This window comes from Galendromus occidentalis, unplaced genomic scaffold (genome assembly GCF_000255335.2).
Source record: "Galendromus occidentalis unplaced genomic scaffold, Mocc_1.1 scf7180000076381, whole genome shotgun sequence".
NCBI lineage: Eukaryota > Metazoa > Arthropoda > Arachnida > Mesostigmata > Phytoseiidae > Galendromus > Galendromus occidentalis.
In genome coordinates, this window is record NW_003804370.1 from 1,544,213 (window position 1) to 1,568,387 (window position 24,175).

At 51.6% G+C, this 24,175-nt stretch overlaps 2 protein-coding genes across 2 annotated transcripts; both read right to left on the minus strand.

Annotated features, from left to right (window-relative positions):
- Window positions 1-227: 227 nt before the first annotated feature.
- On the minus strand, window positions 228-708 carry LOC100899537 (uncharacterized). The gene is made up of 2 exons (XM_003738980.2): window positions 674-708; window positions 228-571 (listed from the first exon to the last, which is right to left on the minus strand). The coding sequence occupies exons 1-2, from the start codon at window positions 681-683 to the stop codon at window positions 237-239; spliced, it is 345 nt and encodes a 114-aa protein (XP_003739028.1). The 5' UTR covers window positions 684-708; the 3' UTR covers window positions 228-236.
- Window positions 709-7,930: 7,222 nt separating this feature from the next.
- Window positions 7,931-9,931, minus strand: LOC100899774 (monocarboxylate transporter 1). Its single transcript, XM_003738981.2, has 5 exons — window positions 9,599-9,931; window positions 9,078-9,482; window positions 8,757-8,951; window positions 8,371-8,658; window positions 7,931-8,288 (listed from the first exon to the last, which is right to left on the minus strand). Exons 1-5 carry the CDS (start codon window positions 9,885-9,887, stop codon window positions 8,155-8,157), a joined length of 1,311 nt encoding a protein of 436 aa, XP_003739029.2. The 5' UTR covers window positions 9,888-9,931; the 3' UTR covers window positions 7,931-8,154.
- Between the last annotated feature and the right edge of the window lie 14,244 nt (window positions 9,932-24,175).

Consider the following 24,175-nt stretch of genomic DNA (forward strand, 5'->3'; position numbering starts at 1 on the left):
GCGGAGCGAACGAAATAGAGCTTCAGATATGATTATCCCAAATTCAGCGTTGGGATCAATTCCGAACAAAGCTAAGTTCTTTGTAAGAAACTCCGACGCGATATTTTGCGAGCGGGTGTAGGATCTCCAGAGTTCTATTTCCGAACTGATCCCTCCGAGTCGAGATCACTCAAGAGGGACAGGAACGTCCCGCCATGATCATTGAGGATAGACACCGCTCGTTGAATGCGCTTTTATTAGGAAAGATCAGCGATAACAGATTCAGACTCGATGGCACTGGGGTCGACCGCTCGCATGCTCAATGTCTCGAGCCGATCACGGAGCGGCTCCTCAGTCGCTGTCACCAATATTTGCTCGTTGGATCTTGATTCTGTATCTGGAGTTGTGTTGTCATCATCTTGCCTTCCGCTGTCGTCCGCGGGAGCTTCGTCACTAGTTTCGCTCCGACCGTCAAGTTCGTCACCTGTCCCTTCCTTCTCTACGCCTTCGTCTTGAGACCCGGCATCTCCCTCAGAGTCCTCGAATGCCCCAGACGCTACCAAGGCGAAAAGAACAAGAGCGAACAGAACAGCTGGAAGGGGAGTACCTTCAAAGTCAGCCCTCAGGGGAACATTGAGCCCCGTCTGAACTTAAAGGTTGATAGAACACTAAGGAATGTCCCGGAGATACTCACCTGATTTCATGTTTGGTGAGTCTATGCGTCGAATACACTCGGTCCGGAAGGAATGTCTGCTTTTAAAATGAGCTCGACAGGATCTCTCTGCCCGCTGGATCTGCGCTGCATGCCAGAGGCTTTTCTTCCCACTTCCGGACATTAAAGTCACAATCACAAATCAGTATCAGGGATTGCGCTTTCGAAGCAAGAGAATAAGGGAAATACCCGGAGAACACCGCACACGTGGAGTTGCGGCACGCTCGATGTAGGTAGAAACCTTAGAGGGCTCGCTGGTCCGCCAGCTCGGCGAGGGAATCGTCTCATTGCTCAACTCACAGAATTTCGCTCAGAGCCCTCGATATAGTCATGTTCATGACGGCTCTATCGTCTCGAGGAAAGCTTCTACTTCCAAGTCCATCTCGAGCATAAGCGGCGGAATCCTCTGCAAACGCCCTCCCCCGTCCCGAATCACCTCACTTATTCTTTGAATTTTGAGGAAAAAATTCGCAAACGTGACCATCCTCCTACTCGCCTCGCTACTTCAGAGATTCGAACCTTCAATAGCCAACTCGCGGCCTGTATTTCGCCTCATGCATCGTCTCTGAAGCGACCTGAGCGAATTGATCGTTGACCTCCTATCCCGCATGTCTTCCGCGTGCTTTGGAGACGATGGCTCTTCAACCTTTTCGTCGTTCTCCTCACTCCGCATTCGCAGCTCAACCTCATTCACTAAGTTCGTGCTGATACTCAGCTGCTCCCGGTGTGAATGGTGATACGAGGTTGGAATCAGACTCATAACAACCCTGGCTGAATGTCTAGACTCAGCTGACGCCTTTGCCAATTATTACGAGGAGGAGCACGAGCCTAATCCAACTACAGCTCACAGCAATTGTGCATTCACGGAATGTTGAGATCACAGGATTGCCGCCTCTAGCGCGCCATGACGAAGAGCCTTGGATCTCATCTCGTTAAATAAAATACATCCGGTCTCTGTAGTGGAGTCCCCAATCCTATTCCGAGAGACCGGCAATGTTTTGAAACTGGAGTCTTAGAATAGTAGTTATCCTTCTCGAGTCTACTGCTCTGGGAAGACTCGTCGCTTATTCCGGAGGAGTTGACGCTTTCGGGATTTTGTAGCTTGAAAATACGCAAACTTCGTGAAAGGAAAACGTCGCATACATAGAGGGGAAAAGTACCAATGTCGCGCCATATTCGATGGAAGGAACTGATGATGAGGCCACATTGGAAGACCCACATTGGAAATACATTAATGGTAATTGATTATAATTAGAGCTCGGAAGTTCAGGCATTATGCCTTAAATGCCTATATCTGCTTTTTTCGGCATTTTTTGATGTAAAATGCCTGTTTCATTTTTTTCGTGCCTAGAGTGCCTTTTCGAGCTTCTGATGGGCCGAATCCCGAGGATTTCGGGGGAAACTGAGGGTTTCTCATTGAGAACGGTGATGAGATGAGGTCGGCGAAGCTAGTTTCCAGGAGCACATCTTGCTCTCGACAAGTTCCGATGCTCCGCCAGAGCGCGCAAAAAAAAATCGTCCTTGTAAAATGCTCGTATCGGATCGGCGTCGATTACTCACCGATGGGAATCCATGTTAGCACATGAAATTCTCACAATACGACACTGATGGACGCTTCGATGCGTGTGTTTCCCTGCCTATAACGCCTATTTTGCCCAGTTTCGGTGCTTTTTTCGAGGGTTTTCAGTGCCTTTCCGCCTGCTATTTCTGAGATTTTTGAGTGCCTGAACTTCCGAGCTCTAATTATAATTAACCGAAGAGCCGCCAGAAGGCATGGGGGGAAATTCTACTGGACGTCCATGTCGTCGACATGATCATGAGCACAAGCCTCGACCGTCTCATGACCGAAACAATGGATGGCAAATCAGAACATTTTATAATCACGACATTTCCCCCCCCTCCCGTGTCTTTTCTTGGAATGCGATAAACGCAACACCAGACCAACAACGTCTGGACGAATGAAGGAAAACATACCGAGATGTCCTAAATCCAGTTCGAGATACAGACTCTCCGAGCTCAATCCGTACCTGCTGATCCAGGAATTGAACCGATTGAGCGAACGAGAACACCTCGATTGGAACGACATCACCGAAAACTCGGCGGAAGCCTGACGTACCTCACGATAGCCTTCAGAGTCGACATTGCATTCATCATCGGCTGGCTCGGTCGCCATCTAGGCAATCGACAATTGATGTCTCAGCCCTGACCGAGAGCCTAGAATTTCACAGGGACGCTTATTACGCAGCGTGCAAGGGGACGCGTAAGAGCCTTCGCGGTCTTTCTGGTTTGCACGCTCACCAGCGGTCCGGTTCTCCGGGAATGCCATGCTCAAGAATCAGTCAGTCAATCGACAGAAAGGGGATTCATAAGCAAGAACGGAAAAACTATCTACCACGTGCTATTTGAGTGCACATCACTTCATTGGAGAAGAACTCGTGAAAGATTTGCATTCCAGGAGCTCCTGGATCGTGGAGTGCTGCGAAACACGAAGGAACCACTAGAGCATTTGGAGAAGGAGACTCGACCGATCTGCTGAGAAATCGTTCCTGAGATGTTGTATCCCGTGATATGGTATCGCAGGATCATAAGTGTCACTCGAGTCGCTAAATCAGCCCTTGCGCTCGAAATGCGATACAAAGAATCGGGCATCCCAGTATTCACCTATATCAGGGGACAACTCAGCGGCAACGAAACTCGTCAAAAACCCGCAATTCGATAACAACAAAACACATCGACGTCCGGTCCATGATCATTCGAGAGACGAAAGAAAACAGACAACTCGGATTATTGGTTTGAGGAAATGGTCTCATGAACGATATCGATGTTCATGATACTTCCCATTGACGTCAATCTCGTCATCCTGCCCGTGATTTTTCATCCACGACGACTTCCCAATCGAATGTACGACGAAGAACATCAGCTGCATCATCTAGAAGGGTTCAAACACTCCCCTGAGATGATTCACAACCCCCGACTCACCGTGCACGAACGGAGCTAACGACAGCTCAGTCTGTTCTAGACCAAATCGGAGACGAATCCCTATGGGAACGATTCAGGGAAAAATTCCATCCCTCGAGACCAGACGCCACTGATAGAGACCAATACTGCACATGGTTCTCGCTATCGGGTGCGCAGTACTAGCTCTCCCGTCGATAATGGCGATCACGACTCTCTGCACTATTTTGCGACAACGAACCAATTAAGAGCTAATCCATTCTCGCCGGCTGACAACAGAAATAACGTCGTTGACTTCCCCTACCAGAGAACAACAATGTCAGCCTGAATCACTAATCGGGTTTCCCTCTGCTTCCGGATCATGCCCTGCTCAAAACACAATCGTGAACCCATCACTATTCGCCTTCAATTCGATTTTGATGGTACCTACCTACCTCACAAACCAACTCGAAGCATGGGACAGAAAGCGGTGAGAACCAAAAAAGTGAGCCGCAAGCATGGTAAAACTTCGCGCTAGAATACCGTGAAACTTATCTAATGATACCGCTCGTGGGGAATCCGGAAACCGGTCTGATAACTCTGGTGGTCTTGTTGAGCCCGGAAAGAGTGGGCTGATCTGTCAGGTGGTGTGATTATAGAGGTAGTCTTCACTTCAGCTTTCAATGTGTAAGTGTAAGGGAAAGCATAGGGCTCATCATTTCGGAGGGCTGAAAATTCACGCCGATAAACCATGGGGAAGATAACCGAAGGAGAATGTCATACACAGAAAATCCGGAGGGAAAATAATTTTTCCCCAGGATTTTTTCTCGCACAACTCTCGAACCCGTCCCATCCAGTTGAACAAACGGGGAATTTCCATCGATTTTCAGACGATTCACATTCGAGGCGCGATTCGCCACCAATAGGAGCTGCGAAACAAAATGTGGCTCAGAAAAAAGAGACGTACACAACGGCGATCATCAGGAGAATAGCACGATATTATCGCATCAACACAAGCATACTCGGTCCAATTCAACAATAACGCATTCGCAATAACTGGCGTCACTGGCTCGACAGTCGACACGGGATCCTCGGGTGATGGGGAGCCGGATGGTGTGGAGGTCCCGAACTTAATGGTTGCCTCAAGAACCGACACCAGCCAGCGAATAGGTACTCCAACAGCGGCAACTACCAGGCATCGAAGGACGAACATCGCCCACAAGCAAGAGGAAACCCTTGCAGACCCACGACGCTAAGGAAGAGATCGCCGCCGACAACGACGAACGCAAACCTCTTCAATGTTCAACTGATTCGAAGCGCCACGAGGAGCTTCCGCAACCTGCGCCGCAATGAAGATACAACCATTGACGCCAGCCTGCACTTTCGGACGACTTCCTTGTATCCGTCAGGTCGAAGATTACGGAATCCAATTCTCCGAACAGCACTCGGATGTTTATTACCAGAACGTGTCTAATCCAGGATCCTGATGTGCTCTGAGGCCCTCTCCGAAAAGACGCGGGGGTCTCCGAGCGTTTGGTCGGTTGTTTTCTGCGCTCGGGGAGTCGGGAAGAATGATGACAACGCTCGCAATCGAAACTTTTTCTCAACACAGCACTCTTCGGAGAGTTGTCGTGCGTGGAAGCAGAACAGATCCTTGCTCTCCTTCGACTCTCTCGGAAGCTCGAGTGCTGCGTCGAAGTCATGGACGCGGAGCGCTGCATTTAAATCAATGAGAATTGCCATGACTGTCTGTCTGGATGAGGTCGGAAGCTCCTTGACGATAGGCCGAGGAGATTCTCGTGTGCGACGAGACTGGGTTTGCTGCGCCTTCGTCAGAGCGAATGCCTACATCCTCGAAGCAAGTGAGCAGGAGATCCGACTGGAGCACGCGGCTGCCATTTCAACTCTGACTGAAGGAGGAGCAACGTAGAATTGCGGAAGGTTTTCTAGCATTCGTGGTTGCAGGGAAAATTTGGACATTGATGAGCAGAATTTATGTGCTCCATAAAGGCGCCACGGTTCGAGTCACCTGAGCTCATGCAAGGATTGAGGCGGCTCGCAGAAACATTCGTATCCTTGATCCTATCTAGATCTCCTTGCACCATGGATGTTCGGGGTTCTGCGCAGCGCATCGATGTTTCCACACCGTAATTGAAGTTACCGCGAATGATCGGAGAGCGATCTATATCCGTGATCGTCCCCGGGTCAAGTCGCAAGCGCAGATTCTATATTCCGAACTCAGCGTTCGATATGATGAGCGTCCGATCATCGGTGCGGGCCCTGGATTCATAAGTACTTAATTCTGCCCATGAGCTATGGATCAAATGATAGGCTTCACTAGCGAATTCGACCATCGGCCCTCTAACCATTCCCACATCTACTCCACCTGATTAGCTGATCTCAGTTTCCCAGGTCAAAATATCCATGGGATTACTTCATACATTCACCTCTGCCTCTCGGAAAAAATCAGATTTCTCACACGCCCGAGCGGTCGGCTCTTCAGTCCCATTCCCTCTGCCGGCTCTAGACCCAGAATCGCCCTCCGGGTACCCTGGTTCCTCCTCTGTGTCTCTTTCCCGGCTCTCGTCGTCACCTCTGCCAGCCACTTGCACGTCGACCGGAACAGAGACGGAAAAAACGACTGAAGGAGCGAGGAGTTCCTCGATCGATGTGCGTTCTGGGAGCGGGACGTTCCAGGAAAGTCAAGTGATTTTCCCTATGAAGCACAAGATTCCTCGAGGAATCGACTGGATTTCATATATGATGGGTCGATCATTTCCCGTTGAGAAGTTTCGATTCCACATGCGGCTCATTTGACCCTCTCTGTCGCGACAGAGCCTGCTGTGCAATCTGCGCTTCATGCGAGAGACACATAGTTCTTGTTCCTGAACATGGTCATTAATCCGCATCGCGAATCGGGCGCCGCTTGTCTCGTGCCGACACGAGAAGGGAGACGATGATTCCCGATGTGACATTTCCCTGGCACAGCTGGTCTCTCTTGTTAGTAGGGAAGAGTTTATGAGGATAACCTCGTCCGACGGCGCGCGCCCGCAGACAGAGGCCATCTCCGAAGGTCACGGCATCGACTCTGTGCCGTGACTCAATCGTCTGATCTCCATTGGACATGATGGTCGCTCGCCCTCCCTCGTGAAGCCAAATCTAATGAAAGGAGGGAGCTGGGGGAAAGCGATGCTCTCGAGCGCACCGACCTGGAGTCGAGAGCCTCAGCGGCGCGAGGTGTACGCTTACAAACCGATTACCGGAGAACATCTGCGCAGATATGACGTCGTTCTGATGCTGTGAGTAAGAAGAGCACCCGATCCATCGGATAATGAGGGGACTCCTCGTCAATGGCCACGTGCGCAACTGGGGACGTATCGATCATTGGACCGTGTTCGGACTTGAGTCTTGAGCACAGTCGCTCCGAAACACTGTGTTGCATTGACACGGACTGGAGATTGTCAGAAGGGACCGCGTAAGGAGACCAGAGCGGGAAGGAAGGACTCTCCTAGCGGAGCCTGTCGGAGCTTCTCCTTGTTCTCGTCCTTGGAATATAAATCGCTCAATCACTGTCGTTCGTTCATATGCTCCGACTGATGAGGAGGCTCTTCCGCAATCTGGAAGAGTAGAGGAACGGCTCCCTGAACCTATACAAAACGAATGGCTTGTTACTCCGCGATTTGATAGAACTCACAGCCGATGAGAATTGCCGATCGGCATTTCGAGTCGTTCCGACGGTCGTTTGCTCCCCGATTTACGGTTATTCCGATAATCCAGGACGACCATTCCCGGCAGAATTCGGAGTAATGGCGGAAAACTGAGGCGGAAGTCGCATGCTATTCGAATCTGCCAGGAGATCATCGTTACTCGTGAAGCCAATGACGTATTCAAGGCGATGGACAACTCGCGCATGTCTCCCAATCTAGCACAGTGCTTTTCTTCCGGTCCACCCTGACTGACGTTGAGCTATGGTGAGGCTAAGGCATACATTCTATGAGTGCGCTGTGCTCGATACGGGATAGAAGCGCCAGGGGCACGCGCTACAAATCTGCAGAAATGTGCAGATCTCCGTGGCCTCCGCTGAGCGAACGGAAGCAAAGCCGAGTCTCGTCCAGCATCGATTCCAATGCGCGACCCTGAGCTCGATAATTAATGATTATCGTTCGGGACCGACTTGTGGTGGAACACCTTACATGGCTCCGTGTATAAGGTTTCCGAGCAAGGAACATGTTTCCCCAGCTCATGAGACCGTCTGTTGAAGGGGTGCGGTGAGACAAGGGAAAATCCCCGTAGCTTCCGATATAATCCTCCTGACGGTTTGGCCTTTGTGTAGAAAGGATCCCCTCGCTGGAGGAGCCGCCATTTATTGCCAGACTGTGAAAAAGAATCGCGCCTTCGTCCCTGCGCATCGATAAATTTACAATATCACATTCCATAAGGCGTAGACTCTACGCCGTAGAGGACGATCGTCTGTCGGAGTTACCAAGAATCGTAAATCTGAGAAGACTTCTATGAGATCGAGGATTCCCTCACGACCGCTCCAGAGAACGACCTGTCATCCGCCGATGAATCACGTAGAGCCAGGGAAGACTCGTCAGAGAGAGAAGACTGGCGTTCAGGAGGTACATGAGACGGTAGTCACCCAGCTGATCTCGGAAGATACCTGAAAGGTGACAACTTTGAGCTCCTGGTCGATCCTGTCCCATTGAATACCGAGACCTCTACAGAGCTCATCGAAGACCCACCTATCGCGAACGGCATCAAGAGAAACACGAGCCCACTGATTGCACCCTGCATGCCCAGGGTGAAAGCCATACGTTCCAGACCGAGGTACCGAGCGATGATGCTCATGTAATAGGAGCTGCAGAGGCCGAAGAATCCGCCGAAGATGCTCACCGCCGCTAAAAAGGAAGTCAGTGATCTACAGAGACACAAGATCACCAAGAACACGCAAGCCGTGAAGTAGGACAGCGTCATCAGAACGTCGCGCTGGATGAGGCCCCAATCAGCCAAGGCGGGTAGCAGGATCCGGCCTATTGGAGAATTCAAAATATCGTATCTCTAATAACGATCTGATACTCAAATGATATCGATCAGCTTCGAGATCCGGGGCCGCCAACTATAAACCGACCTGTAATGTCAGCAATGGAGTAGCATCCGAGAATCAGTACAGCATTCTCAACCGTGAGCCCCTTCTGAGCGCCGTAGTCTACGAGAGTCGCCATGAACGTATCGAATACCCACTGGAAGATGAGGTTCACGCACAAGAACACGTAGAACATCGGCTCCCGGAATATATCCCAAGCGAACACCGAAGTCCTCGGACCTGTAGTTTAGTCGAAAGGTCAGGGGAAATCCAGCGAGGCTTCGGGCAGTTAGCCGTCAGTTTCTAATTCATCTTCCGAGACTTTACATTAGTGCGCCGTGAGTTCGCTACGAGCTCGGTTCTCACCATTGCCCTTTAGTCTTCTGCACCATGGCGCTGTGTCCACGAGCAGGGTCAGCGGGGCACAGCTCATCAGTATGACGCCTATGGCCAACATGGCGCACTTGAAGCCGTGATGATTTTTCACGAAAGTGAACAACGAGGGGAACAGCATCGAGGCCACGGGTGAAGCTGCGTGACCTATCCCGATGGCCAGACCTCGGTAGCGATCGAAGTATTGTGAAAGTAGAACGCTGGACGCGACGAGGATGGTCCCTGCCCCGAATCCATGGACCGCCGCGAATGCGAAGGTCATGACCTGTACGTTGGGCGCGAGATATCCGAGAGCGAAACCAAGGCCGCTCAAGAAAACTCCCATGAAGAGGATGGGTCGCAAAGGGTATCTTTGTGCCAAGGGACCAATCACGGCACCTGCAGGAAAATAGGGGTTAGTCCCCCGCGGGGAGAGGGCGATTCTTCTGCGGTTCCCCTTGTCGTCTGTCGGTTCCTCCATCAATGAGCCGATCTCGAGTCGCAGAATCACTCACCGGAAAAGAGCGTCCCGAGGTTCACGATACTGCTGGGCCATGATGCTTCACCCTTCGAGACGTTAAACTCTTCAGCGATTGAGACGAGGATGAGACCTGAACATCGGAAACCCACCGCGGATCCGCATATCGCTAGAGTGCAGATCGCGCACACGAACCAAGACCTGAGACTGTCGTAACGTGGCTTCTCGTCTGAGCTGGAGACGCTCTTGTCCTTGGTCTCCGGTGCTGGCAGCGCTTGGCATGCTTCCGCGTCGGTTGCTCCGAGCTCGACTAGTCCCTGGCACATTGGAGGCGTCCCGTATCCTGGTTCGTCGAGGGAATTCCCCGGTGCGATCTGATGGGAGTTCGAAAGAGAATTGCTTATGAAGCAAGGATCCTCCCCCGCATTCAGCGAGGAAGGTGCAAATGAGACGGACTCATAAACATTCGGTATTCTATGAGAGACTTTACAGCGTAACTTCACCCTGTAAAACTGATAAACCGAGAGGGAGAGTGAGACGATAGTCTCGTAGATTTGGATGCTATAAGAAGGATAGACGCACTGTGTGATAAGGCGGGACGTCGCTTGAACATCTATCGCACGAATAATAGGCTATAATTAGTTTGATTGGGTTGGACTTCTCATACAAAACTGACTCCCAGAAACCTAGCATTACCGAAGGATCGGAGAGCCTCGGCATGGAATCCTCTTCAGCACATTGGAAAATGATTTTGTGACTCAAGTCCCAAGCTCAGCGTCGGAATCGAGCAAAGCAGAGCGTAGTCGAAGAGGAGATCCGGGAACATTCATGGTCTTTGGCCTTGAAACATGGTGCTTGACCTCGAAAGCCCGATTCCAAATATGGAACCGTGCTAGTGCATCTCCGGAATCTCCCGGAGAACGCGGCTTCAAGGGTAGGCTCCACCATCGGATGAGTCGACGACCTGTCGGATGAGAATTTATTTGATAAAAGCTTTCCAATGACGCAACATATCATGGAAGTGAATCACTAGCTCAAAAGCTCGCCCGCAACGCTGGTTGATTCGGGATCACCTCCACTAATGGTTGCGCTCAGTGACGCTTCCCCCATTCTAGCTCCTCGAGCCGAGAAACGAGGCACGGAGCGGTGGAGAGACATCGGAAGTATTCCAGAATAGTTGCCCAATTTGAAGGCACAAGGCCAAGTTCTGTCCCACAGTACACTGAAAGCCGTTCATCGAACGGATTTTCCAATGATCATTCCAGACTCAGAACTTTTTTTCGAAGAAAAAAGTCTCTGATACCGAACTATATTTCGATAGAGGAAGGATTTCGTCTACTCTACTGTAGCACTCTTTCGGGAGGCAGCTCTCTCGAGCCTTCGATCTCACTTTATAATCTCTCTAATCGAATTGAAGTTCTCTACCCTCGGAAGACAGTTGCGGGACCGTGGCATCGAGTCGAAAACGAATGGTTCCGTGTATTCACTTTCCTGAGGGAACGGCTCCATGGAACGGATTGTCCTTAACGAGGTTTCACTGTATGGGTCACAAACATAGATCCGAATTACTCGATATTCTGCCTTCAAACACCGTGAATATTCCAATACAAGCCCGAGCTCTTATCATTCCAAACCCCTTCGCAGAGGGGCTTCTATTACAGGGAGCTCCTCATGCTACGCGCGGTTTTGCAATGACGGTGATTAGGAAGAAGAGAATCGGGAAACTGAATTTCTCGCCACTCCTGAAACTCGAGGTATGTTTTAGAACAGAGCTTCTCGGAAACCCGATTCGATTCCCCTGAAGGGGAATCCTGTCCTGTCCGAGACGGGCTACTTTAATTTGAGACGGACTTCGACTCGAGAATTCCGCCGAGGGGCCACTATTGGAGAGCGGCTCGTACTGGAATATTTACGGTACGTACCTGTTTTCCTTCCCCTCGACCGATCCGTAATCAAGAACTGGAAATGTATCGAGCGGATTTCGATCAGGTCAGCCTGATGGTGTGCGATTTTTTTTTCGGCGTCCCCAGTATCTCATATGAACGAATAGGGGAGGCACGCCTGTCATCGCTCGACCAGCTCAACGGTCCTCTCGGCTATAAGTCCTTCCGGTCGGAAACAGGGTCTGAGTCAGGTCTCTCTAGACTGCCTCATCAAAAAACTGAAGATATGACATGCCTTATCCGATACACCAGTAATTCGTCAGTAAGATGACTGGAAGCGATTCGAGTGCAGATTATATGGAACGTGTCCCTCGCTTTTCGGGTTCAATCATTCAATCATCCTTCCGCAGATAAGTTCAAGATAAGCTCGAACTGGATGAACCCCTCTGCGGAAGCGACACCCTGCGTGAAACAGGGTCATAAATCGCAGCAGATGGAGTTGAGTGCTCGGAGCTCTCTCAATCAGCTGAGTGGCCGGGTAATTCGCTAGATCGTGGGGAGATATGCAAGAGTTTACCTGCCTGCTGTCTGAATGTCTCGTCCGGAACAGATCGACCACGACCTCCATGATGGCAGATATTACTCCAACCCATCCCTACAGCACTTGGAGCCGCTCGTTGATCAGACCCCCATCGCTATGACTGGTCAGGTCTAAAAAATTCCATCTCAACCGCTTCGCGAACCTATACAACAGGCTGGATGACAGTTTCAAAAACGCGACAAATAGAGCCCTCGTGAGAAAACTGATCAGATCCTTCATTTCTGACCTCCCGGAGTCTGAGTTCGAGTTCTGATCGCCTGAATGTTCTCTCTCCGCCGCTACCGCCATGCATACTCACTCTTACTCTCACCCCGAACAATGTATTCCCCCTGCTAAAAATTTTCCTCAGAGCCAACGTCCATGTTTCTAGCCTCAATTCCCCCCCTCCCTCCACCCTCCCAGAAGTTTCGTTTATTCCTGCCTCCCGTGGCGTGCCCAGAGGGGGGCAAGGGGTTATGGCCCCCCTCAAGATCTCTTCTTGGCCCATAGAGTTCCATGTTGAAGCTCATCATCATCGATACTTAGTCTCTACCAAACAATGGCCCTGGCCCCCCAAAAAAAAATCCTGGACACGCGCCTGCCTGCCTCATCCACATATTCTCGTATCCTCGTATTCGGGCATATCCTCGTGGAATTCTTTTCAATTTTGTAAACTCACAATGTAATAAAGGCGTATTTAAAAAAAAGTCAGGACCAGTGGAGGACACGGTCGGAGCTCACACGGGTCTGTCTTAGCGAGATAGCGCACTAATTGCAGTAATCGGGGCCCGACTCTCAAGCTGAACACTGTCAGTCTCACCGAACGGTGAAGTGGCGCGAGGGGCGATGGATATAGTGTGCTGATCTCGGACGATCAAAACCCGAAAGGTTGACATCGCATTCGGGGCGTGCTCTGATCTCGAATCCTTGCTAGGCCTCGCTTCAAACGGATTCTCATGCTCGCGGTATCCCGTGTGACGGTGCATGTCTCGATCATGTCGATGATCGGGTTCATGGATGGAGGAGGTGCATCGAATCCATCGCCACAGAATCGTTCCCTGCTATCCGTTGAAGGAGGCTGTGTCCGCCGCGGACTCCCGCGGACAGCACTGGCGTGGCTTCCTCCGCCAATATTATACTTGAAAGACGGAGTAGATTGAGTAGGGGAGCCCCATCCAGCTCTCGAATAGACATCGATTCTCGAGTTTTACTGGAGTGTATCATTCCTGGATTGCTAGTAAAACTGTGGCATCATAGAAGAGGTATTTCCTCCACGTCGTACTGGAGCTCCTCATCAAATGACTCCTGTTTAGACTCAAGAGACTGTGGCCCATATCGCGAGGGTCGGATTCCTCTCCCGCGAAGCCTGTAAGGCATCCAAGCGCTGATTGAAGGTCCCAGCAGGAATGAAGCATGCGATCTCTCGATCCCGATGATGCGAACCAACTCCGCCTGTCGAGGGTCCACGAAGATTGTATCCTACACGAATTTCAGGAGACGAGCGATCGCCCCTTGCCTGTTTTGATTTCCCCATTTCACTTATGTAGGAGCCGCGCGGGCCCATGAGCGCCCCTCCCGAAATACATTACGTGCCTCTACCCCCCTTCCCTCGACGAAAACTCCGCTCCGCCACCCTGCGGGAAACATCTTGGAAGCCCCTCGGGAAGCTCTGGAGATGGCCCTGTCGGATATCCAGAGTTTTTCAAACAGTGATCCCTTCTCACTTGGAAAAAATTGGATTGCTCGACAGACTCACGGGAACCCGGATGCTTCGAAGGCTGAAGTGATTCAACCGTCCCTCAGAGCTTCTCGTGAGCAGACCCATCATCGTAGGGTCTCTGCGCGTTCCCATGGAGTATGGAATGTTCTTTCCACCGCTTTTCGTCAGGTCTATCCGTTTCGAACTCCGTATCGGAATGTCTCCGTGTCGTACTCGCTGGTGACCTTCCCGGCATTGCGGCAAATTCGAGAACTACGGGGAAAACACCCCAAAAGTATTCAATCCATATTTCTCTCACTTCGAGATTTTTCGCTCATGAAGCTCGGCCCGCCTGGTTGATTTGGCTCAGTACGTCATTCATGCTGTCCCGCAAACTACTCATCTTTCTCTTCCCCTTCGGGGACTTCGCGGTGTATGAGGCCTCGTTTCCAGATCTGGATGTCTATGAATCCGTATCGCCAATAAAGTGCACATCTTCAGGTGACTCGCTAATGGCCTGTTGCACACTTCGGGGCAGTTCCGTGAGAACTTCGAACTCGATACGATGACTCCTCACTCCGGCGTACCAGGAATTGTTTGAGCTTATTCTCATATCGCCTGCCTGATTAAGAGGCTCCCTAAGCTCCTTCATCGAGCCGCCCGAGAAAAGCTCCGCTCTCCGGAATGGGGGTTGCTACGATAACCTCTATGAGAACTCCGCTACCCCGCTCTTCACCCAGGCGCGAAGTACCTTGGGATATCGCCGGGATTCGCGATCATGCCTTAATAGGCTTGAGAGCAGCTCAATCTCAAATAATTGCCGCCTTGACCCCCGTCCGACCCGGAAGGTGTCTCGAAACACGAGGGCAATCATCCAGAGTCCGGAGAGCCCTAATTGGTCGTGTTAAGAAAGTCTTCGGATGGAGTCACTCGCCACCGGGGTGTGAGGGGCAGTAGACTCTGCCGAGAAAGTACTATTCAAGAGCGATGCTACGCCATGTCCGAGCATCGGACCTCAAACCCTTGAAGGACGCCAACATGCAACGCAAGTAAGTCTGAATTCCGAGTTTTCCTCGTTTCCGGCAGCTCTTGTCGAGGAATCGATCGACAAAATATCCTTCGGCTCGCCCTCAGTGTGCAGGCCTCCGTCTCAGAATGGGTTAGGTTTTTTGGGATTGATGGAGAGCCATGGAATCTTCGACTCAGTCGCTTGGAATCTTATGAACTGAATCCCCCTCGAGAGACAAGTCGGATGGTTTTCTCGCCGCGAGTCACAGTGTTCGGAACGACCCAGATCAATTCCCTAGATCACGAGCTCGGCGAACGAGGAATGCCGGATCCCGGTACGCAAATTAGAGTCATTCCATCAGCCAGAGTGGAGGCTGAATGATTCGATTACCCGCATTTGCCTTGATAGAGATACCTCGGCGAGAATGGCAGGACTGCGGAGGGCCGGATTCCTCAGGACATCGAGGAATCGCGTCGTATCTATCGCCAGAGACCAATGACAGGAGCTTGCGCGCCCCTCCAACGCTAAGAAAGAGCGGAAAATGCTGTCAAAACTGTTGTCAGACAATGGTGAGACCTATGATAAGTTTGCATTCTTCTCCTAGCACGAAAGCTCGTGAGAGTCTCAAGCGACAAGCCGCTAAGCTGCGTAAGAGCTTGGTCGCCAAATCGGTGTCTCAACGGGTGGATCCAGACCTGTTCGCGTCACTCGTCAAGGTACTTATTGAGCTGTGCACGAGATATGACGATGAGTACGGTCGAATAATCCTCAACCCAAGCCATCCGAAATTTTTCCTTGAACTTAAATTAATTTTTCCCCATCCAGAAGAGGCAGGAAGACGCTGCTTCTCTTCTCTTCAAGAAGATCCTTGGAGACTGGCGGTACCTACCTCTGCCGCCGTCTGAGGAGCTCGCGAGTCGCCTGTCGCCGGCTCCGTCGGCAAGGATCCCTCCGCGGCTTTCTCCCGTCAAAAATAAAATCAGCTCCAACAACGAGCGAATTGCCCCTGCGCCGACGAAAGGGTCACTTCGAGGCAACCCCGAGGGATCTGCACAAGGCCGACCACCTCTAGCCATCCTCGTCAAGGACGTCGAGGCAGCCTTGACAGAGATGACAGCGCCTCTGCCGTCTCTCCTGACAGACTTGGGAGGGACTCCGCGTTCTTCGCGCAAACGGTTCGCGAAGGATCGCGATGCCGAAGAGGAGAACCGCAGTGACAAGCGGAATCGATCAGATGGGAGACCGACCGAACGCGGGGAAGAAATGCGCGGTCGACGACCGTTCGATCTCGCCCGACACAATCGGGCGTCCAACTCATTCTCTTGGGGAATGAGGTTCTCCGATGCGGCAGAGCTTGCAGCGCGAGAGTCGAAACAGCTCCAGCCCGAAGTCTTCATCGAAAAAGCGAAGAGCCTGAAGCGTGCGGGCGATGCGGCGACGACATTACCGTCGCGATCCAGCCTGTATCTGGAGGCGGCAGTGGGCTTCCTCTTGAGCGGTGAGCACATCCCCGAGAAGGACTTCATTTCCTCCAATTCCTCTCATGTAGTGGCTGATTGACTTTTTCTTCCAGCGAACTGCATGGAGAGAAATCATGAGGATTTCCCCGCCGCGAGCAGAATGTACCAGAATACTCTCTCGCTCGTGGAGCAGACGTTCAACCAGGGCCTGCAGAAGACGGCCCCGGGGAGCACACGGGAATGCCGATTAGCTGTGCTCTTCCTGAAGATGCAGGCCTTCCTGTGTAGCCGGATTCAACGCGCATCGAATCTGGAACAATCGGTGGGAGGTGGGAGGGCCCCGGTGGGCTCTCGCGGCAACGCCTGTGCGCCCCGGCTCGACGCGCGTGGCGGCAAGACCCAGCCCCTCAAGGGCCCTCCGCGCATGGATCATACGTCGGTGGTGAGCATTCCAACTCCCTGAACGTATGTATACAGCTCTAGATAGGATCCATTCCTTCATGGAGTCATAACCGCCCCATTCTTTAGGAGTGCGACCATCATGGGCTGGTGCGCTACAAAGCCCGAGCCTATGATTTCTGGCAGCAGGCGGAGGAATTGACCGACGCGTCGGCTAATAAAGGTGAGCGTTTGACTTTTTCAACAACGCTCGAGGGATGAAACTCAAAGGGTCTATCGGAGTGAGCTCTTTCCAAGTTTCTAACGGTGATTCTCGATTCCTAGATTTCTTCAGGGCGGTGGAGAGCGGTTCTTGCAGCATCTCGCTCTTCACACCATCACCGGAGTTTGCCCTCCATGTCAGGGAAGCTATATGTCGTATGAAAGAGTTCGATGGAGTAGCCCCGATCTCATGTCCGTCAAAGATGACGCGGTCAAGATACCGTCGCGTGGACGTCACTTTCAATAAAATGCGTATTGAGCTTCGGGAACAAGCCACCGTATCAATCTGGGGAGCCTCCCGCATCGGCAGCCGTGGCGAGTCGATCGTGCATACCCGTCGAGTAAGAGAAAAACTCAGCGGCACTTTGATTGGTGAAAATACGTGCTTGCTACGGCTTTCAGTGAGTCACAGCGCTAGGAACGTGCCTCGCATCATTCAGGATCAACATCCGCAGATGCAGCTACGGCTACACGTCGACGATCTTGCTTTCGACGACAGGGCAGACTCATGTCCACGAGGATCCGTCAAGATAAATGTCCTCGAAACCAAGGCAATGAGAGCTCGAGGGGGTGGAGAGGACCTACGGGGTTGAAAGAGCGCTGCCCGCGGCTTATCTACCCGCCACATTCAGCGGAGGATCTCCCGCGGGTCTCCCCGGGTTTATTGTCTCTCAGCTACCGGCGCCCGCCTTCGTGGCCGCCTGGCTGCCGTGGACTGACGGAACTTGGGACATCCTGGGGCTTCCTCGCGGGAGTTCACCATTGTGGTTGGGAAGATCAGCAGATCTCATCGTATTTTTTCCCCTCTCGAGCTCCCTTGAGCAGGATTCGTTCCAAGAGACACATCATGGCATAGCCGCTGAGCATGTCGGCTATTCGCTACGGAGTCCACCAGATGATTGTACGCGACCAGTCGAAAGGACTTCCGTCTTTGAAGGAAGGGGGAATCGGGGATCTACATTCGAATATCGTGCGTTGTAAGTCTGAGTCGGCTCCCGGAACTTCGCGCGTGCATGTGATTAGTTATGGCCGCATCGGTCCCGTAAGATGCCCGGAGACGCTCGAAACAAACCTGAGGCAATCTCTCTACGACATCTTGACGGTGAGTTCTCGGTGGTGGATTTAGGAGAGCGACCGTATCACACGTCATCGTGTCAGAGATTCAGGATAGAAGTGAGGAACGAAGGGCAAAGCAAGACTGCTGGCAGCTCCACCTCAAACTTCGTGGTGATTTTTCCGATCCGACGGATCGGGCATTTCAATTGTGAACAGGCTAAACCAGTAGCTCCCAAAGTCCCTCAAGCCCCCTCCCCCCCTCACCTTCCGCCAAGGTTCCTACGCAGACCTGGAAATCTCTATTGACCCCCGTGGACCACTTTGGGATCCACTGTGCTAAAAGATCGTTCCTTCAGCATTCCCTGAAGAGACGATGGCCAGCCCATCAGAGGGGAAAACCTTCGAATGTACATACCAGCACGAATGCACATTCCTAAAATGAAACGGCAGTTTCGGACTTCCTCTCTCAGCACATCACCGGTAAATGTGCTCTGAACACAATTCTCGGACCGATCTGAAGAAGCCCCACAAGAAGCCTCGTCGACAGCCGTTTCGGTTTTCCCATCGGTCTCATGCTCACTCATGTCCGACGACTGACGGGGCCTGCGGCTGACCTTTATCGAAATTCTCATGTTGTCCACGACTCTCCGGACCGATGCGTACATTCATCCGTCTGTGGACATCTCATCCCGGGGTGCTCGCCGCGGGGCGAACAGCTCCGTGCCGATGCGCGTAGCATTGTGCGAAAACTCGACTACCTGCATTCGCGTCGATGGAGACAGCTGAGCGAGACTGGCGGAATACTGTTCATGGTAGACCTCTCCGATGCGTCGAGGGGAGCCGTCCATTCGACAGAGTATGAGGACAGACAACTGTGGGACTTATCATCAATTCGCATTTCTTTTCCAGGCGCGGAAGCTCGAGAGACTCTCAAGCAACAAGCCGCTAAGCTGCGTAAGAGCTTGGTCGCCAAATCGGTGTCTCAACGGGTGGATCCAGACCTGTTCGCGTCACTCGTCAAGGTAATTATTGAGCTGTGCATGAGATACGACAATGAGCACGGTCTCTTAATCCTCAACCCAAGCCATCCAAAATCCTTCCTTGAACTTGAATATTTTTCCCTATTCAGAAGCGGCTGGGGGATGCTGCTTCTCTTCTCGTCTAGAAGATCCTTGGAGACTGGCGGTACCTACCTCTGCCGCCGTCTGAGGAGCTCGCGAGTCGCCTGTCGCCAGCTCCTTCGGCAAGGATCCCTCCGTGGCTGTCTCCCGTCAAGAATGAAAGCAGCTCCATCAACGAGCGAGTTGCCCCTGCGCCGACGAAAGGGTCACTTCGAGGCAACCCCGAGGGATCTGCTCAAGGCCGACCACCTTTAGCCATCCTCGTCAAGGACGTCGAGGCAGCCCTGACAGAGATGACAGCGCCTCTGCCGTCCCTCCTGACAGACTTTGGAGGGAATCCGCGTTCGTCGCGCAAACGGTTCGCGGGAGATCGCGATGCCGAAGAGGAGAACCGCGGTGTCAAGCGGGATCGATCAGATGGGAGACCGACCGAACGCGGGGAAGAAATGCGCGGTCGACGACCGTTCGATCTCGTCCGACACAATCGGGCGTCCAACTCATTCTCCTGGGGAATGAGGTTCTCCGATGCGGCGTAGCTTGCAGCGCGAGAGTCGAAACAGCTCAAGCCCGAAGTCTTCATCGAAAAAGCGAAGAGCCTGAAGCGTGCGGGCGATGCGGCGACGACATTACCGTCGCGATCCAGCCTGTATCTGGAGGCGGCAGTGGGCTTCCTCTTGAGCGGTGAGCACATCCCCGAGAAGGACTTCATTTCCTCCAATTCCTCTCATGTAGTGGCTGATTGACTTTTCCTTTCAGCGAACTGCATGGAGAGAAATCATGAGGATTTCCCCGCCGCGAGCAGAATGTACCAGAATACCCTCTCGCTCGTGGGTCGAAGCGAAATGGTTTTCGAAGATACTGTTACCTTCAGTATCGAGAATTTTTGAATTCAGCAGCCTCCTCATCGGCCACTTCGCGGAGCTGCTTAGATCCTCGCTCAATCCTAGATGGAGCTCACGTGACTGTCAATTACTCTAAAGTTGCTTCATTTAACAGACTCGATTCAAATTCACGCGGTTCTTTGACGAACGTCTTCTTCTGTCATAATAAAAGGTGCATGTGTGCACGATACACAGATTCTAGCAGAGTCGGAAAAAGCTAGACCCCGCTTCTTCATTTGGTCAAAATCGGAACGACCCGGGGTTGTCCGTTATCCAACAGCGACTTCGAATTGTCGTTTTGATCGATTTCGATCTGCACGTTTTATTTACAGGAAAAAACCGCCGATGGTGAGCCTCTGGTCGGTGGTAGCAGATCCGAGTGCGATTCACTAGATTGCACTCCCACTTCGGAGTCGGGAAGATTGTTGCCGTGCGGAGTCGGCGCTGGGCGTCGATGGTGAGTTGGATCCGGGTGGATTCACATAGACAACCCGGATCCATGAAAAGATTCTATCCAAAGAAAACAACGAGACCATCGAGCATAAGAGCTATCGGAGACAGGCCAATCACGAATTTGACGAAGATCCGTAGTTCCTCATAGGGCAATTGGCACCAGAGTCTGGCACCGATCGAGATCAGGAGTATTACAACCGACCACTTGAGCTTCTTCGAGGATGTTCGTTTCTTTTGGCGAGCTACTTCAGCCTCGATCTCCGCTGAGATGGTTTGTGGTATCTCAGGGAAGGTCGGACGTCGGACGACGCAGGGTTATCACAGGATTCGTCATCGTAGGCCTCGCTTGCTCGGAGGTACGGTGCCGTCAAAAACCGGAACATCACTGAGACGTCTGCATGCTGCATTGTCAATAAAAACAGCCATCCGTGTTCCCGGCGGTGGAAAGTGGAAAGAATTGGACCTTTCTCATCATCTTGAGCTCATGCATCGATTGCGCAAGTCGATTTGCGTATGGGTCCAATTCGAGCGCAGGTCCAAAGCGGAAATCCGGCGGACAGCCGGTCTAGGGGAGCATCGATTGAAGAGCTCTGTGACTGATGATTAGGGAATAGATGTTTGAAAAAGTTATGAAAAGCGGTGAAGGAAATAATTCTTAGAGAACGAGGGGATTCCGAAACCATAACAGAGTAACTTGGAATAGATCGAAGTGTGCGCGAGCTACCTTAAATTACGTGATCTCATGATCCTCATTTCCTGATGATCCTGATTTGTTCAGCTTCAGTTGGACCCAAGTATCGGTCCTTACAATTCTGTCAGCTCTATGTCAGATCTGCGTTATAGAATTTTTGTTTTCCCTACACCAGACGAGACGGAGATATTTGAGGCTATGCAAACCTCGAATCATTACACTGGTACAACGCATTGTGGAAGATGACCGCCTCGGGAGTCTCTGCCAAGGAGGCCGCGTCCGTGCGGGTGACGCCTGAGATGCGAGCGAAGGAGTTCGAGACGTGAAAACTCAACGCGTCGGGGGATCGCTCGTTCTGCAGCTCCTGTAATATTGTTGTAGATCACGCACGGGAGGACAATTGTCTGAAACATATCGGAAGCGCGAATCATATGAGGAGGGAGCAGAGCCATGGAGAGTCGGCAGCGGATACACGTCGCGTCGCGACGCACGCGGAGCGTTCTGTTCCCATGCGGAGCAGTGGTGTTAGGCAGTGTAGGGAAAATTTTCGCCGTGATTATGATTTTACCGTAATCATACGCATGCGTATGATTTTGCCGAAATCATACGCTCGCGTATGATTATGACCGCAATCATACGCTCGCGTATGATTATGACCGCAATCATACGCTCGCGTATGATCATGACCGCAATCATAACCCATTCATGTGGATGAACCTCTCGTCCTTCTCCCCCCAGATTGAAGTCCAATACGCATCGCCTAGATCCAAGCCCTTATGACTTACATATGATAGAAGAATGAACAAATGATTCAAATAAATAATTGATCTAGTGGCTTAATTCGTTTGAGACTCCTTTTCGGAGACCCCTCATAGCTCGAAACTCGAAGTATTTCCTAGAAATCGGTACGTTGCGATTTCGTTTCATGAAGATTTGACTGTATCACAGGAACGCCAATTAAGGCTTCCGGCACAATCTGTCATCCGTCATCCGTGAGGAGATCCTTCGGAAGCCACGACAGCGACATGAAGATTCTCGAGTAATTTTCTCGTCGCGATGGTTCTCCCTTCGGAGATTCATATGCCCCCCTGGAAAGGATTAGGAAGACGTTTTCACGCCAACTCCACGTTAGTGTCGTAGACACTACCACTGTGATTTTTGCTAGAATTTGCGCGAAAGCCTCGCGGATCGATAGAGGATGCTTTCCAGATAGAGGATGCACGCTCTGTCTGCTCCGAGAATCCCCGGAAACTTCTCGATGTCTCACGGAAGTCAATGCGTCTCGCGACGAGCACTCAGCTGGCCCGGAGACGCGAGACGCTGAAGAGTATGGCGGAGCCGCCTGCTGCTCTCCGCTGTGCTAGCAGACGAGGGGTTGTGGGCTTCTTCGCTAGCCAGAGATGCATCTGCTCGTGAAGCGTGTCACTCGTGGAAAGCTCACACTGACGAGGCTTCAAATCGAGGCGCGAACACCTTGACTCCTTTGGAGTCTCTAAGGTTTATATGCGATCGAAGAATAGTCCAGCCTATTAGGCTCGAGTGCTTTCCTGAATGGGGTATTTGGATCAGGGGAGGAACAATCCGATGCAGTAGAACCGCAGTGAACACGATCCCTCGGACTCAAACTCACGAATTGTTTCTTTGTCCAGGTACATTCCGTTCTTGAGTTCCTTCTGATGAAACTTCGAATTTTTTACCGTCGCCGAGAGGCCCTGACGCTCCGACTGATAGCCTATGTTCTGAGAATGCCGAGGCATCCTGATTATCAAACAGATAGCCCATCTCTCTGAGGCTGATTGTCAGTTCAGGGGATGCCAGGGGACCGTGGCTTTTTGAATCCTGAAGCTCAGACTTTTCATCGGGAGCTCTGTGGCTCCGTTCCGGGCATGCTAGGATACCAAGGCATCCACTCCAATCAGTCGTTAGCATGGAGCATCACATTCTAGCTCCCTAGCTTTTCCGCCAATCGGTGTGTTCATATCCCTTGACCACTTCGCTATCATTCTGTGACGATGCCTTGAAATGTTCACCAACCACGGACGCGCGCCCGTTCCTCTCAAAAGTTGCGTTCTGATGTTTCGCTGGACCTTCGAACGTCTATTCATTCTCGATTTGTCTCTCGCTAACGAACGAGAGGACCTCTTCCCCATCTTCTTCGGCTACCTTGAGCAGTGCGCGGTGGTAGTATTCGTACCGGTCGGGACCGGAAATCGTCTCACGACTCACGACATCTCCGACCGAGTTTCGGATTGCATGTTGACTACGTTTCTTGTCATGATACAGTCGGACCCGCTCATAAGAGATACGCATATAAGAGACCTACGCTTTAAAGAGACATTTTCTATTCCGCGATGCCGAGCCCATAGTCTCCCATGGAAAAGAATTCGCGTATGGGAGACTTGAAAACTCGCTCATAAGAGAAACTCGCTCAGAAGAGACTCGTCACGATTCTCCTTCGCATAGGATTCCATGTTGAAGGATTCGCTTTTAAGAGACAGGTCGGAGCACTTTCACTACGAAACGATTTTTTCCCGATTGCGACTGCGTGTTAGGCTAACGTATGCGGGCCCGTGAAGAAAGGCTCATCATTTCCAACTTCCAACCATTTCATCCGCGATTGGGTGTTTCCGCGCATAAGAGAAACTCGGTTATAAGAGACTTTTCACGGTTCCCCGAGGTCTCTCTAATAAGCGGATCTCTTATCGGGATGCTTACTCACCAATCTCAGCACTGTTATCACAGTCTTAATCATTCGCTCCGTCTGCTCATTGCTCTGGGGACGTTGGGTTGACGTCAATAGATGTCGGATTCCTTCACTTTTCATCAGACTCTTGAACTCGTGCGACGTGGAACACGTACCGCGATCCGTGATCAATACATCCTGGGGGCCGTGAAGAAGAACCTTTCCAGGAAGTTTACCACGTATCTCGTGGCTGTTGATTCAACAGCCTCAAGAACAACGAAGGTTGACAAACTATCTACCAACACGATTATATGCTCTTTTCAAACCGGTAGCGGACCTACATGAAGCATCATCACTTTCTGGAATGGCCTACGAGCACGCAGTATTGGCCGGCATATGTCTTCTTTCTTCGGACCCTCCTCGTTGTTGTACAGACAC

Excerpts from the sequence above, each read along its gene's own strand:
- LOC100899774 (XM_003738981.2), bottom strand. The coding sequence starts at position 9,887 with ATGTGCCAGGGACTAGTCGAGCTCGGAGCAACCGACGCGGAAGCATGC. Across the intron at positions 8,952-9,077 it reads CAGAAGACTAAAGGGCAATG|GTCCGAGGACTTCGGTGTTC; the intron begins GTGAGAACCGAG and ends ACTAAACTACAG. Across the intron at positions 8,289-8,370 it reads CTTGATGCCGTTCGCGATAG|GTATCTTCCGAGATCAGCTG; the intron begins GTGGGTCTTCGA and ends GTCACCTTTCAG.